We start from the raw sequence: 15,751 nt of genomic DNA on the forward strand, positions 1-15,751 counted from the left end.
AGTATGTATAGGTTGAAAAAGATTGAAGCCACTATTCTTTTTGTTGTTACAAATGTTACGTACTGGTCCCGTACCTTAAAGGTAGATCTGTACAGAAGTACGTACCCTATGTACTGATTACGTACCGTACACTCCGTACCTTTCCACCTTGGCTAAAGCCGTAGGGAGATGACTCGCATAAGGGAAGCATGTGCGTCTTCCATGATTTACTTCCTCAATGGTCTACCATGCAAATTGCTTGGTGGTGGTAGAGATAACCATCCCGAATAGAATAGGGATATTCATTCTCTCCATTTTGTAACTTACTCCAAATAGAGGAGAAGTCGGGGTCATTTGGATATTGATTCGAGTTCTTGGTGATATACAGAAGTAGCTGCATTCACCCTAGGCCGTTTAGACAATGCGTCTGCAACCACATTATTATTCCCAGCCGTATGAAGGATCTAGACAAAAAGTTGGCCCATCGCATCTGCTTCTCAAACAATTTTCGTTGCGTGAGAAAATACCGCAAACTCTGGTGATCGGTTTTTTCACAAAATCCGCTCCTAGAAGATAATGCTTCCAGGTAGACAAGACATGAATCATAGCCATAAGTTCCTTCTCGTAGATTGAGGCATGCAATTCTGCATTCTTAAGCCGTCTACTTTCATAAGCCACTGCATGGGCTTCTTGGTTATTAAGCACTGCACCGATGCAATCACTTGAAGCATCGCAGTAGACCTCGAATGGTTTCTTCAATTCTGACACTATCAAAATAGGTCCATGGCTTAATAGATACTTTAGCTTATCAAAGGCACCTTGTTGTCTCGAACCCCATTTTGAAAGGGATCTTCTTCCTTGTTAGGTCATGGAGTGGTCCTGCTACTTGAGCAAAGCCTCGGATAAACGTTCGATAATAGGAACACAATCCCAAAAAGCTGCGTACATCATGTGCCGTAGTGGGAGTTTGCCAATCTTGTAAGACCTGGATCTTTGTGGGATCCATACTCACTTGGTTGTGTGAGACTATATGATTGAGGTAGTGTATCTTAGTGAGAAAGAACTTAAGTCTTCTTTGCATTCACATGCAACTCATACTTTCGCAATTCTTGAAACACTATGCCAAGTGCTTCCGATTTTCCTCCTCAGTCTTCGAAAAGACGAGTATGTCATCAAAGAACACTCCTGTAAAAGCTCGGTGTGTGCTGAAAATTCGATCCATCATCCGATTGAATGTGACAGGAGCATTGATCAAGCCGAAAGGCAGTACCAAAAATTCATGAAGTCCATAGGTTGTGCGAAACGCAGTCTTATGGACATCCTCGGGGGCTATGCGTATCTGACGATACCCGCTGGTTAAGTCAATGCGACCAAAGATGCTTGCACCCTGCAACTTATTGAGAATATCCTCAATCCGAGGAATTGGAAAGCGATTCTTGATGGTGATCTTGTTTAGAGATCGGTAATCTATGCACATTCAAAACGTGCTTTCTTTCTTCTGCACCATTAGAATTGGAGAGCAATAAGGCGAAGTACTTGGTTGTACTAGACCTTTTTCCGGAAGCTCATTGACTTGCTTCATAATTTCCTCTTGCTGAGCAAGACTAACCTTGGAAGGGGGTTGGTTTGGGGGAGAGCTATCGGGTACGAGATCAATGCGATGATCTTCCAGACGTTCTGGATGTAACAAACTTGGACACTCCAAGTCAAGAATCAATCACGACAGCACCAAATAACCACTTCAAACAATTCACAGATCACAATAGATTTGCATTGGCCCGGTGGAGTTCCGTGCCTAGAGATATTGGCCCCAAAGACTGGCGCCCCTTTCGGTGTTTCTTTTTGTATTAATCAATCATCAAAGTACAAGAGAGCGGTTAGGGTTTCACTCTCAGACTCTGCGTCCAGATGCTTTGAGAAGTGAGGCCCTCACCACTAATTTAAAGATTACAAGGGATGCCCAAAAGCAGAGCCCCAAAAGCTTGAAAGCAAAAGCAGATTCTCTCTCTCTCTCTCTCTCTCTCTCTCTCTCTCTCTCTCAATGAGAGTCAGTAAAAAGCAAGTTCTCTTTTTCTCTCTCTTTCTCCCAAATCATAGCAAAAAGCTGAGATCTGCGTCGCTCAAAATTTCCACAATTTTTTTTTTCTTTTCACCTCCGTAATTTCCAAAAATTAGGGTTTGCAGGAATTTTAGGTTTCTGGCAGAAATTAGGGTTTCTGTTGTTCGTAGCCACGCCATCACTTTGTGACACTGGAGGTAGCTTGTCCGGCAGAGTATTTGTGAAACAATCTTTTACTTTTCAAGAAATTTAGTTTTATCTTTTTCACGTGCGAAAATCAAGTAAGTAGAAACGCACTTCTTTACTTCCTGTTTAATGGATATATGGCTTACAGCAGGGAATAACCAATCCCCCGCATCAGCAAGAATTTTGATGTTCTTGCCCTCATGCTCAAAGGCGAGGGTCTTTTCTACATAATCTGGGATCGGTTGCATATGGTAGTGCCATGGCATACCCAAGATGATATCACATCCCTCGAAGGGTGCCATCAAAAAGCTGGTCCTTGTACTCGGCAATCCGAAGATTGAGTTATCCTTGCATGGGAGTTGCATTGGTGGTCAACCCCTCGAATGCCTATCCGGAAGTGACTGGAGTTCCAAGCTGAGCCGGTGTGAGGCCCAACGTTCTGTAGTTTCCAGTGAGATGAAGTTGTTCGTTAATCCGGATCAACACCTGCTTGTTGTTCACCGATCCCCAATCTTTAAGGAGCCGACGCTTCCCTCTTTCGGTTTCTGTATTCCCTTGCACATCAAGAATGGAATTTGAGCTCGATGGAGTGGGTTCCTTCTTTGAAGATGCTTGTTCTTGCTGTTGCTACTGATTAGGGCAGTCGGACTTCATGTGTCCTTTCTTACCACAGTAGAAGCACCTTCCTTGCCCTTTGAAGGTCTGTACTTGGTTCGATGGAAGATCCTTGAACCGTTTTCCAGTAGTACCCTTTGGCTTCTTGGGCTGATCCGGGTCTTTTGGGAGACGCTTTTTACCTGGGTTGCCATGGTCATCATAAATCACCCTTTGCCTTGCACGATACGTGCTATGCTCCATCCGTATGGGGGTACCAGTGCAATGTAATCCTCGGCAATGATTGCCGACTCCATCATCCACTGAAGGTGTCGTGTGGGTACACCTTCATGCTCTTCCGAAGCGGGGGTTGAAGACCTGCTTTGAACTTTCGCATCTTTTCCTCGTCGGAAATCTTCATGAAAGGCGTAACTTTCAAAAGAATCGATCAAAACTTGTCAACATAAGGGGTGACTTTCTCATGTTCCTTCGGGGCGAGTCAGTCCCATTCCTTCCGGATGTCGTCATTGAAATTAGGCGGAAGTAATTGTTCGTAAAATTCAGCTTTGAATTGAGCCCTCGTCTGGCTTGTGTACCTTCCAGAATTTTGGCTAACCACCAGTTACTTGCTGTTTCCTTGGGATGCATCCCAACATGTTGCAACTTGGATTTTTCGGTGAAGTTGCCGTTGGCAAAAGCAACATCAAACTGCTTGATGAAAGACAGTGCCTTGGAGATATCTTTCCGTCGTGTGTAGTTGACGAGCTCGCACTTGCTGAAGTTCGTCTTCAGCGGTTCTTCCGTGGCTCGTCATGATTCTTCCTGTTCCTTCCCGGAATCGTCCTCCTTTGCAGAGAAAGAGAGGAATTCGAGCTCTGATACCAGTGTCACAAACGGGAGCACACGAAGAATCAACAAGCTGAAAATAAATAAACTTTCAACTAAAAGAGTCAAGGGAGAAGATCGACACAATATTTGGGACTAGAAGATGGGTTGATCCCCCCCCCCCCCCCCCCCCCCCCCCCCCCCTTCCCCTTAAAAAGAATCTTTATTAAGGAGAATCTTTTTGTGCAAAGGGTTCATACTCTGGGATGCACCGCATGAAGGTGCAGAGGATGGAGTATTGGCAATATACCAAGTTCAAGCAATATAAAGAAATACCGAAAGGGGCACCAGGGGTTTGGGGTTGGTGCTCTCTTGGGGTGGAACTCCGCCACTCCGTGTCTCGTGTGTTGTGCATCTCTTTCAGTCCAGTTGTTATTTGAAGTGCTTCTTGTTGTTTAGTCTGTTCTTTTCCATTGGCACATGGTGCCCATCCCCGTGCAATCATCTTGGTGCAAGTGTTGGATAATTGTGGTCGAGGATGTCGGTACTTCTAATCAGAAGTGAGTTTTTGTCCTATGTCTGTTTTGCAAGCGTAATCGAGGGCAATCACACATGTGTGAAGAGGGGGGTATGTCGCAACTTGGTGATGTGGCATCAATTCCCAACTTAAAAGATTGGTCGAGGGGACAATAGAGGGTTAGGCTTTAAAACCTAACCCTAACCCAACTTGCTGACGTGGCAGCTATTGTGTAGATGACTTGGAAAACGGGGAAGCTGACGTGGCCAACAGATTTCCGCAAAACTCGCGCAGCCCTCCATGCGTTAGCTTTTCGGGTTGGAGCTTTTAGAAGCAATAGCTATTGGGGGACACCCTGTTTTTGGGCCTCCTTGTACCCTTTATAAGGGCCCTCGTCTTGGTAGATTAACTTGGGAACACTGTGAGAGAGAGGACCCTTGGACATTGTACTCTTGCAAAGAAATACCAGCAGGGGCGTGAGTCTTTGGGGCTAGTACTACTTGGCTCGGAACTCCGCTGTGCCGTGTGGACTCCTCTCTCTCTCTCTCTCTCTCTCTCTTTTCAAGTTCAATTTAGTTGTTTGCAGTTATCTTCTCAAACGTGTTTCTGTAGATCTTTGGCTTGGAGTGTCCAAGTCTAATACAGAATACATTCTTAGTAACTTATCATGACTCTATATATAGTTCTTTAGTTCATATCTTTTTGTCAATGTGACAAAATAAATATATTGGAAAAGAAAGTGTAAAAGCAGTGATTGAGCAACATTGAGTTTCAAAGCCGCTTGGGTACACCGTACACTTAAGGCCTTTATTTCCTACATTTTCTCCAGGGACGAGGAGTAATTGAAAGAGGGAGATGCAGCTGATTGCTTTCTACTAGCAGATGTGTATGATGTTACTATAGAAGCTAATCTTTTGTTGCTTGTCACAGGTGATGCTGGATACCGTTGGCCCTGAACTTCAGGTTTTCAACAAAAGTGAGAAACCGATTGCCCTTGAGGCTGATGCAATGGTTACAATAACACCAGATACATCCAAAGAAGCTTCATCTGAGATTCTTCCCATCAATTTTGCTGACCTTGCTAAGGTATTCGTATCAAGGTAAAGAGTATCATGGTTTCTTGCAGCTGGGTCTCGTGCTTTTTAATTGAGCGTTTTTGCTTTTGCAGGCGGTTAAACCAGGAGACACCATCTTTGTTGGACAATATCTTTTCACTGGAAGTGAGACGACTTCAGTATGGCTTGAGGTTAGCATTCTCACTGGTCATCAGATTTGAACGGTCATTTGCGTGGTGTGTGTGCTTGTCAACACAAAATTTGCGCTTCACCTGTAGAGGCAGACGATCACAGATTGAGCTAATGTGTATTTGCATTTTGTAGCTTCTGACTATATCATGGGTTTATTAAGCGGTATATTTATGTGATCATCCTTAGCTACTTTCTTCATAAGACTATTCGGTGTCAAAATTTTTATTTAGATTGTGATTTGCTTAGTGTGTGTAGGAACAGTGCTGTGAGCAACTGTCACTGACTTGACATTGTGGCTGGTGCAGGTCGTTGAAACGAAAGACAAAGATGTTATTTGCTATGTAAAGAACAGTGCAACTTTGGCGGGTTCACTGTTCACAGCACACGCCTCTCAAGTGCACATTGACCTTCCCACTTTAACTGAAGCAGACAAAGAGGTAATGAATGTTAGAGACTTGTAGGTGTCTTTATGTCCTTAAAATTTTTGTGGCTTAAAGAAATGGTAAAGCATCTGAAAAATGTTTAGTGTCAACACACTAATAGCTAAAGCCATTGTTGGAATGTATACCAAGTTTTTTGAACATAATTGACTATGAATTTTGTTCCCTTGGTCAAGGGATCTTTTGTGTCTGAGTAGTTTTTATCTACCCTGAAATTGTACTGGGATTGTGCATTTTTACAAATTTAATCATATTTGATAACTTAGCATGGTCTGACTAGGCAATTGCAACATGGGGAGTAAGGAATAGCATTGACTTTCTTTCTTTATCATATACTCGACATGCAGAAGATGTCAGGGCGGTAAGCTTTCTTTTGCTGATCAGTTAAATGGGCATTGCACACCTGTTGTGCCATTTCAATGCTTGGGAGCTCCAGTGACCTGACCAGCAGTGTGTTCATGCTTTGAGTGTCCAGGCTCGGGCCCACCTCTCGAAGTTTGGGGACCTTCATCAGACCCAAATTTTTGCGAAAATTGAGAACGTGGAGGTAGTATCCGATCCATGCCATCACATACTCCTAATTCTAAGGCGATCTGCACTCATCCTTTATCCCATTTTTCTTTCAAGAAGGATGATTTTAGTTGATATTATTTTGTTTTCATGCTAACTTTTGAAAATTGTAGGGACTTAAACATTTTGATGAGATTCTGGAAGAAGCCGATGGGATCATCCTGTCCCGAGGGAACCTGGGAATAGATCTACCCCCAGAGAAGGTCACCTTTTGTTCTACATTTTCAGATTACTTGGCAACTCAGCATCATAACTTGTACGTAGCTGCATGTCTTCTCTGACTTACGTGTGGCTTGCTGCAGGTATTTCTATTTCAAAAGGCAGCTGTTCACAAATGTAACATGGCTGGCAAATCTGCTGTTATCACAAGGGTAGTTGATAGCATGACCGACACCCCACGTCCAACACGTGCTGAAGCAACAGATGTGGCAAATGCTGTGCTGGATGGTACATGTTTTTCTTGCAATGAAGCTCAGCAAGGGCCGTTGATAATGCTGAGTAGAAATATAACTTTGCTTTATAATGCATCTACCTTCAGGTACGGATGCCATCCTTTTAGGTGCAGAGACTCTTCGCGGTTTGTATCCGGTGGAAACCATTTCAACAGTTGGGAAAATTTGTGCTGAGGTGAGAGTCGGTTTTACTTTTTGTCGTCATAAGTCTGTACAGAATAATCTTACCTTGCTACCCTTTTGTATGTGCTTTCATTTTTTAATCTGTCACTATGTGTGGCTAACTGGGCATTTACCAAGATTCCTGACCCGTTGTAATGACTGATCGAATGTATGCACTTACAGGCTGAAAAAGTTTATAACCAGTCTGTCTACTTTAAGAAGACTGTGAAATATGTTGGTGAGCCAATGTCACATCTAGAATCCATAGCTTCTTCTGCTGTAAGTAGCAATGGAGCCTAAGACTTGCAATTGCAAATTTGAGGCACAAGAAATGTTATTGATGTCTGTAATGTTGTTCTTTCATTTGTAGGTCCGAGCTGCTATCAAGGTCAAGGCCTCCGTGATTGTGGTGTTCACATCGTCTGGTCGAGCTGCACGGTATGTTCTGTCTCTCAGATAAACTGCTGGTCTTTTTCTAATTCCTTGGATTTTCAACTTCTGAATGTCATTGAGCTTTCTTTTACTACTTTGGACCTTCTCCTCTGTCTAAATGGCAAGCCTTCTACCATTTCAATTGAATTTGGAGGAACTAATCAGAGACATTAAAATACTAGCTTGTTCTTTCCTCTTTTTTTGGATCATTACTGGAACTAAGCATGCTGGCAAAATTTTAGCTGGTCTACATATGTGTGAATGTCACTCTGTATAAGGGGTATGAGCCTCCCGAAAACGGCCACGGGAGGGGACCCCCCACCTAGACACGTTAGCCCCACTCCACGCACTCGTGCACCGTGGGGGCTCCGCGCAAGGTTCCCCAGGGCACGCTATGACCTCCTTGAGTGCGGGGGAGCTTGGGGCTATGTGGGGCTATGGACCCGGAACGCGAGACCCTCGGAACACACCACGGCCGCGGACCCACGGAACGCAACGCGACCCGAGCCGGCCCCGACCCGAGTCGGGCTTTTTGAAGGCAAACGCTCCCACCACGCACCTCCACATGACGCGCCCAACTTCGAGCCGTCACACTTGGTATCAGAGCCCCTTTTCCGCGACGGCCCCAGCTCCGGGCCGTCACACTTGGTATCAGAGCCCCTTTTTCCGCGACGGCCCCAACTCCGGGCCGTCACACTTGGTATCAGAGCTTCAGGAAATCAACCAAGCCGAACCCAAGGAAAGGGGAGGCTCCAGGACTCAAAACGGCGCGTACCCAACCTGCGGGGCCGCCAACGCTGCTGCTACAACCACTACTTGCCGAACCCAAGAGGTGGGAGGCCACGTGCTAAAATATGTCCCGCTACTGATGCCATTCAGTTCGCCAAACCCAGGAGGGGGGAGGCTACGGGCAAACCTACGACCCGCCACTCAGTTCGCCAAACCCAGGAGGAGGGAGGCTACGGGCAAACCTACGACCCGCCACTCAGTTCGCCAAACCCAGGAGGGGGGAGGCTATGGGCCAACCTACGACCCGCCACTCACTTCGCCAAACCCAGGAGGGGGGAGGCTACGGGCAAACCTACGACCCGCCACTCAGTTCGCCAAACCCAGGAGGGGGGAGGCTACGGGCAAACCTACGACCCGCCACTCAGTTCGCCAAACCCAGGAGGGGGGAGGCTACGGGCAAACCTACGACCCGCTACCCATACTATTTCTGAGCTGAAGACCCATTCAAGTCTACAAGAGACCAAAGGGGCACCGAGCTAGCCCTCCAAATGAAGTCCACACAGGGACCAACTGGGATCAGTTTGACGATTGAAGATTCAGCCAAAGCCTTCATGGTGTCATGACGACCAAAGCTACTTCAACCTAAAGACTGAATCTAACCAAGTAACCTTACCCGATTCAAGATTCAGCGATTGGAAACCAAAGCTGGTGTCAGCCTAAGTCTACAACGCGCGTCAAAATGACGGTAAGTTTTCCTTGCAACTTCGCAAGGGCTGCATTGCGATGGACTTTACTTCAAATTTGGCTTTCAAAGAAGTCTCCGCACGGGCCAACTCAGCAGGTGGCTCCGCGCACCCCGGGTTACCTATTGGGGAATGCTCAAGTATGGGGAATTCTACTTGGGTATCCAAAGCATATCTTTTTCAGCCTTCTGCCAAAACCCACAAAAATACACACTTTATTCCAAAAATTCCAACAACAAAGCATGCTATCTACTTGCATTTCGGGTACAGTTTTCACGCACTTTGCACTATATGCACCCCTTAGACCTTTGGCCTATGCATAGCCAAGCTCTCTTTCCTCCCTTTGTTCGACGAGGACGTCGAACTTTCTTCAACCGGGGGTGTATATAAGGGGTATGAGCCTCCCGAAAACGGCCACGGGAGGGGACCCCCCACCTAGACACGTTAGCCCCACTCCACGCACTCGTGCACCGTGGGGGCTCCGCGCAAGGTTCCCCAGGGCACGCTATGACCCTCCTTGAGTGCGGGGGAGCTTGGGGCTACGTGGGGCTAGGGACCCGGAACGCGAGACCCTCGGAACACACCACGGCTGCGGACCCACGGAACGCAACGCGACCCGAGCCGGCCCCGACCCGAGCCTGGCTTTTTGAAGGCAAACGCGCCCACCACGCACCTCCACATGACGCGCCCAACTTCGGGCCGTCACACTCTGGTTGGCACGAGGCCTATATGGATACATGGAGCCTGTGACTCCAGTCTGCTACTGATCGTGTAAGAGTGGCAGGAGATATGCATGAGTGTGCTCCTTACAGGTATAGTAAAGAATGAGTTAAAATTGAGTGCTCTGGTGGAGATAGAGCACTGTAGGTCATTGAGGAGTTACAAAAGAACGAGATGGATTCTAATTGGAAATGTGTGGACACTCCAAGCGAGAAATCAATAGCAACACACAAATAGAAACTGTGAATTTGAGAGAGAAGAAGAAGAAGAAGAGGATTTTAACGTCGTAGGAAACTATCCCAAGAGACCTATAATCTATCCGAGTTAAAATTGAGTGGTCTGGTGGAGATAGAGCACTGTAGGTTATTCAGGAGTTACAAAAGAACGGGATGGATTCTAAATGGAAATGTGTGGACACTAAGCGAGAAATCAATAGCAACACACAAATAGAAACTGTGAATTTGAGAGAAAAGAAGAAGAAGAAGAAGAAGAAGAAGAAGAAGAAGAGGATTTTAACATCGTAGGAAACTATCTCGAGAGACCTTATAATCTATCCGGGGGAGAGAGAGAGAGAGAGAGAGAGAGAGAGAGAGAGAGAGAGAGAGAGAGAGAGAGAGAGAGAGAGAGAGAGAGAGAGAGAGAGAGAGAGAGAGAGAGAGAGAGAGAGAGAGAGAGAGAGAGAGAGAGAGAGAGAGAGAGAGAGAGAGAGAGAGAGAGAGAGAGAGAGAGAGAGAGAGAGAGAGAGAGAGAGAGAGAGAGAGAGAGAGAGAGAGAGAGAGAGAGAGAGAGAGAGAGAGAGAGAGAGAGAGAGAGAGAGAGAGAGAGAGAGAGAGAGAGAGAGAGAGAGAGAGAGAGAGAGAGAGAGAGAGAGAGAGAGAGAGAGAGAGAGAGAGAGAGAGAGAGAGAGAGAGAGAGAGAGAGAGAGAGAGAGAGAGAGAGAGAGAGAGAGAGAGAGAGAGAGAGAGGAGAGAGAGAGAGAGAGAGAGAGAGAGAGAGAGAGAGAGAGAGAGAGAGAGAGAGAGAGAAGAGAGAGAGAGAGAGAGAGAGAGAGAGAGAGAGAGAGAGAGAGAGAGAGAGAGAAGAGAGAGAGAGAGAGAGGAGAGAGAGAGAGAGAGAGAGAGAGAGAGAGAAGAGAGAGAGAGAGAGAGAGAGAGAGAGAGAGAGAGAGAGAGAGAGAGAGAGAGAGAGAGAGAGAGAGAGAGAGAGAGAGAGAGAGAGAGAGAGAGAGAGAGAGAGAGAGAGAGAGAGAGAGAGAGAGAGAGAGAGAGAGAGAGAGAGAGAGAGAGAGAGTCTGCTCTACACATTCCTCTTGGTTCCACTCAGGGCTTGCTTGAGGAGTGGCCTCAGGACGCTTATCTCGCTGCTAGACAGACAGAACTCACAGAGGAGATTCGTCGCGTAGAGGAGGCTAGGTCTGAGTTCACTCATCATGCTTCAGTATCTCATTGGATAGCTAAAGCTGATCGAATGAATAAAGACTTCTTCGCTGCGCATAAAGAGCGCCCTCCTGGCACCACCCTTCGGACTTTGTGCGATGCTCAGGGGACACTACATATGCATCCTGTGTTATTCTTGATATGTCTGTGGATTATTTTGAGACATTGTTCACTGCTGATGTATGCACTACTGAGGTTTTACTTGCCTGTGAACAGATCTGGCATCACACCCGACTCCGTTGTACAGACACTATGGCAGAGATCTTGTTGGCACCCTTCACACTTGCAGAGCTCCATGCTGCTATCGAGAGTCTTGATCCATCCTCCTGTCCGGGAGAGGATGGCCTCACTAAAGCTTTCTTTTTGACTTATTGCGATGTATTGCATATACCACTGCTTTGCGGTTGTCAGGACATCTTTGCATCAGGATATATGCATCCAGATCTTTGTTTAGGTCTCACATCTCTTATTCCGAAAGGGGGTGACACCACTCAGCTTCGCCAGTGGAGACCTATTACCCTACTCCCTTCGGTCTATAAGATATTAGCGTTACTGATCAGCCATCGCTTGCGATCGTTCTTACCAGATATTATTCATACTTCTCAGACAGGCTTTGTCATGGATCGATGCATACTAGATAATATCTTCACTTTTTATGAAGCAGTAGAGTGGGCCAGATCATCTTCTGAACCTCTCGCTTTTTTCATCCTTGACTTCGAGAAAGCTCCCTTCGGTCTATAAGATATTAGCGTTACTGATCAGCCATCGCTTGCGATCGTTCTTACCAGATATTATTCATACTTCTCAGACAGGCTTTGTCATGGATCGATGCATACTAGATAATATCTTCACTTTTTATGAAGCAGTAGAGTGGGCCAGATCATCTTCTGAACCTCTCGCTTTTTTCATCCTTGACTTCGAGAAAGCATACGATAGTGTTGAGTGGGACTTTCTCGAAGGATCATTAGCCAGGATGGGTTTCCCTTCGAGATGGATCTCAGGCATTTCCGCTCTCTTCAGGACTGCAAGCAGTGCTATTACTATTGGTGGCCGTGTCAGTCGCAGTTTTGAGCTTTCTCGATCTGTCCGTTAGGGATGTCCTTTAGCAACATATTTGTATCTGTTTGTAGGAGAGACTATGTCTGACTTTCTTCGTGCTCAGAGTCATGCATTTCGTGGCTTGACCATGCCAGTATCTTCAGCTCCGGACCTTATCGATCAGGAGTTTGTTGATGACACTATGTTGATGTTGTGCTATTTGCTAGTTGCTCTTGATGCCATGCGGGAGGCCCTAGAGGTTTTTTGCATTGCCAGTGGTGCACGCATTAACTGACATAAATCCTATGGGTTACTGGTTGGCAGTGATGACATACCTACTTGGGGGGTAGCAGATGGTTTCACATGGCTGCAGTCGGGTCAGACATGCAGATATCTGGGCTTTCAGATTGGATTTGACGTTTCCTCACAGCAGCAGTTTGCACCCGTACTGCAGTCTATTCGCAGGAAGCTCTGTCATTGGTCTTCACGTCATCTGTCGTTGGTTGGCCGTGCATTGGTCGCCGACCAAGTCATTCTGGCTACAGAATGGTATACAGCCTCTTGTTGGATGCTACATTATGGTGTGAGCTCAGCTCCGTCGACTAGTGCAGACTAGTGCAGAACTTTTTATGGAGTGGTACAGATGGGACTACTGATACTCGTGCTAGAGTTCGCTGGTCCACGATTATTCGCCCTAGGTCAGAGGGAGGCCTTGGCATTATTGATCCAGAATTACAGAGCCGCGTCCTTCTTAGCAAGTTTATTGTTCGAGGTCTTTTTCTCGGCCAAGAACCTTTGAAGATGCTTCTTCAGGCCGCTCTTTGCACCGCGACTCCACGCCTCGGCACTAGAGATGGTCATACTTGGCATACAGGGTATCGTTTTCTCTTTACGGATGCTCCCTTGTTCACCAGCACTCTCTCACCCTTCATACGATCGCTTCTTCAGATTTGGGTTTCCATGCGAGGGGCTATCATACGCTCACCTCCCTCATGTCGTGAAGAGATTGAGCGTTAGCCTCTCATTTGGAATGATACAGTTCTTGATTCTTCAGTTAATCCACCACGTCAGCTTGGAGAGAGGACTCACATTGATTGGGCTGCTTGGGACACTTGCCCTGCTGCCTCTATGCGGTTGTTTCATGAGACACGTATGCTAGATGCAGATTTTGGGGGAGAACATTATGATATTGGTCGCGGGGTGCCAGACAGACTGTTTGAGATTGACTCCGCCGTTCCTTCACAGTGGGATGCAGTCATGCGAGGCACGGTTCAGATGCCTCCACATTGTGGCTGGGAAGGCCTCTTTGCTCAGAACACTCTCTTATTAGTTCGTTTAGACACCATGCTGTTCACAGTTGATATTGACTACTCTTCGGGGATTCATGCTAGATTGACATATGATACCACTTCTCCACACCTTGTCTACCTCGGCGCTCGTTGGGAGGCCATACGAGTAGTTGGCTCCCGCGGGAAGCGTCGTTGTGTTGACCCCCGTTTCGCTTCCGTTGATGCCGCACTTTGGAGGCTTTGGGTGTGGGAGGGTCGTGCCCTATCTCAGCTTTATTGGGACCCAGGAGAGTGGCATTGGCCTCACTCTAACCCCATCGGTGCACCTGTATCATTCTTTGAGTACACTGTCAGAATTGGAAGATTAGCATTGATGAGACAACAGCCCATCCGTATGCGTTTCTGGTTACATTCAGGTCTCTCCCATGCCTATCTACAGCAGTTTTGGTCAGCCATCTGGGATTTACATGCGGCTCGTCGTATTTCTTTTTTCATGTGGATGATTGCACATGCAGGACTTCCAGTTGGCACTTAGCTAGCTACTATGGGTCATGATCCGCTATGTACTCGCTGTCCTTTGCGACTTCTTGAGTCACCTACACACTGTCTTTGGTCATGCTCAACTTCTCATGTAGTGTGGCTAGCAGTTTGCTTTTTACTCATCAGAGTGGGTGTTCAGCATGGATTTCTCACTTGGGGATCTGTCTCATGGTTGATGCCGATGCCCGGACCGTATCTTTTCTACGAGGGATCAGACACAGATCCAGCTCTTATGCTTACCTCGACTCGTTATCGGCGAGGGACTTTGGCTATGTTACCACAGATTGCTTGGCAGGGGGATCCTCAGACACGTGATGAAGTTTTTTCAGTCATCACTAGCATTACATTATGGAATGTTTGGCGAGCTCGTTGTCTTCACATTCTCAGTGCGGCTCCATAGCTCCTTCAGGATACCCTCACTACCATTTGGCTGGACATCATCCACACCCTGGTTTGACAGTGGGATTCTTCCTCAGGTACATCTCGAGCAATCGAGGCTCGTCGCTTTGCCTTCCTTCGACGTTGGGTCCGATCCTCTCTCTTCTTCATACTTACAGGTGGCCAGATTACATGGCATTATGCCCACCCTCGGTGGTTTCTCCTCCACTCATCACACAGACCACCATGAGATTGTTCTAGTCGAGTTGTCACTATAGTGGCTCACACCCTTACATTCAGCTTGTACACCCCACATGATAGGCTATTTTGGCATCTGCTGGGGATTATTTTGTACTCAGTAATATAAAGCCCTGACTTTTCCCAAAAAAGAGAGAGAGAGAGAGAGAGAGAGAGAGAGAGAGAGAGAGAGAGAGAGAGAGAGAGAGAGAGAGAGAGAGAGAGAGAGAGAGAGAGAGAGAGATGAAATGAAATGTTATATTAACGTCTTCAAAAGGCCATAGTGACCTATGAGACGAGAAAGTTACAAGGTGGTGGATCTGATACAAAGTCAGAGTAACAAAATAACCTAACAACAGTACAAAACAAAGATATATATTATGGGATTCTAGATTGGTCGATGTGAGCTAAGCCGAAAGCTAAGCAAAAAAGGGCGGCTAGTTGGGATAGCCGAATCACAAAAGATCTAGCATCGGTCGTTGGCGAATCTCATCAATTTCCTCCATGGTTAGTAGTCTGACCGGGCGTCGTGCATGCCTGGCCAGCGTGCTCTGAATCTTTTGACGTAGCCTCCGTCGACGCTGTGTAGTCCTGCGCAGTCGTGGGCGCCTGGATTTCTTCAGTTTAATCGCTCGGTCAATCAGTGTGCATTTGGTGTGAGACGGGGGGGAGCTCTGTTGTGGGAGTGGCTCTTGCGGATGTCCCGTGTCTGCTCTGAAGAAGTCTGTAATCCGTCTTTGAGACTGGCTAGCCTCGCCATTCATCAAGCTCTCTCTGTGTCTGCGCAGCTCGAGCAAGAACAAACCCAGGCATCTTTGATCTTTGAGAGAGATGTTAGGAAATAAGACGTAGCTAAATAGATAATTGAGTAGATTACTTAATGGAGAGAGACAGATTTATATACACGAGATTATAGAGTAGAGAGAGAGAGAGAGAGAGTACACATGATATACGTGGCTCACCCAATGTGGGCTACGTCCACGGGAAAGCAGCCACTCAATGGCTTTAGTACTTCAAAACAAGAAGTAGTTTACAAAGGGATTATACCCTTAATGGAGCTCCCGCCTTGCTTCACTCTCACCACCTCACACTCACCTTGTTGCATCAACTTCACACTATGAAATGTGTGTAGAAATGGCCTCCTTTTATAGGCCAAAAGGGCTGCCCTCTCTTATGAG

At 46.6% G+C, this 15,751-nt stretch overlaps 1 protein-coding gene across 4 annotated transcripts in view; it reads left to right on the forward strand.

Moving 5' to 3' along the window:
- LOC147440788 (pyruvate kinase 1, cytosolic-like) overlaps positions 1-15,751 on the forward strand; it is a 59,019-nt gene that overhangs the window by 9,352 nt on the left and 33,916 nt on the right. For all 4 annotated transcript variants that reach the window (XM_086482632.1, XM_086482630.1, XM_086482631.1 and 1 more), the window contains exons 5-14: positions 5,091-5,246; positions 5,329-5,406; positions 5,713-5,844; positions 6,128-6,208; positions 6,323-6,394; positions 6,531-6,620; positions 6,720-6,864; positions 6,956-7,044; positions 7,215-7,310; positions 7,402-7,469. In XM_086482632.1, coding sequence (XP_086338758.1) covers positions 5,091-5,246; positions 5,329-5,406; positions 5,713-5,844; positions 6,128-6,208; positions 6,323-6,394; positions 6,531-6,620; positions 6,720-6,864; positions 6,956-7,044; positions 7,215-7,310; positions 7,402-7,469 — 1,007 coding nt within the window. The remainder of the gene's footprint in view (positions 1-5,090; positions 5,247-5,328; positions 5,407-5,712; positions 5,845-6,127; positions 6,209-6,322; positions 6,395-6,530; positions 6,621-6,719; positions 6,865-6,955; positions 7,045-7,214; positions 7,311-7,401; positions 7,470-15,751) is intronic.

Source organism: Adiantum capillus-veneris, chromosome 15 (assembly GCF_014529385.1).
Source record: "Adiantum capillus-veneris isolate H3 chromosome 15, ASM1452938v2, whole genome shotgun sequence".
Lineage (NCBI taxonomy): Eukaryota > Viridiplantae > Streptophyta > Polypodiopsida > Polypodiales > Pteridaceae > Adiantum > Adiantum capillus-veneris.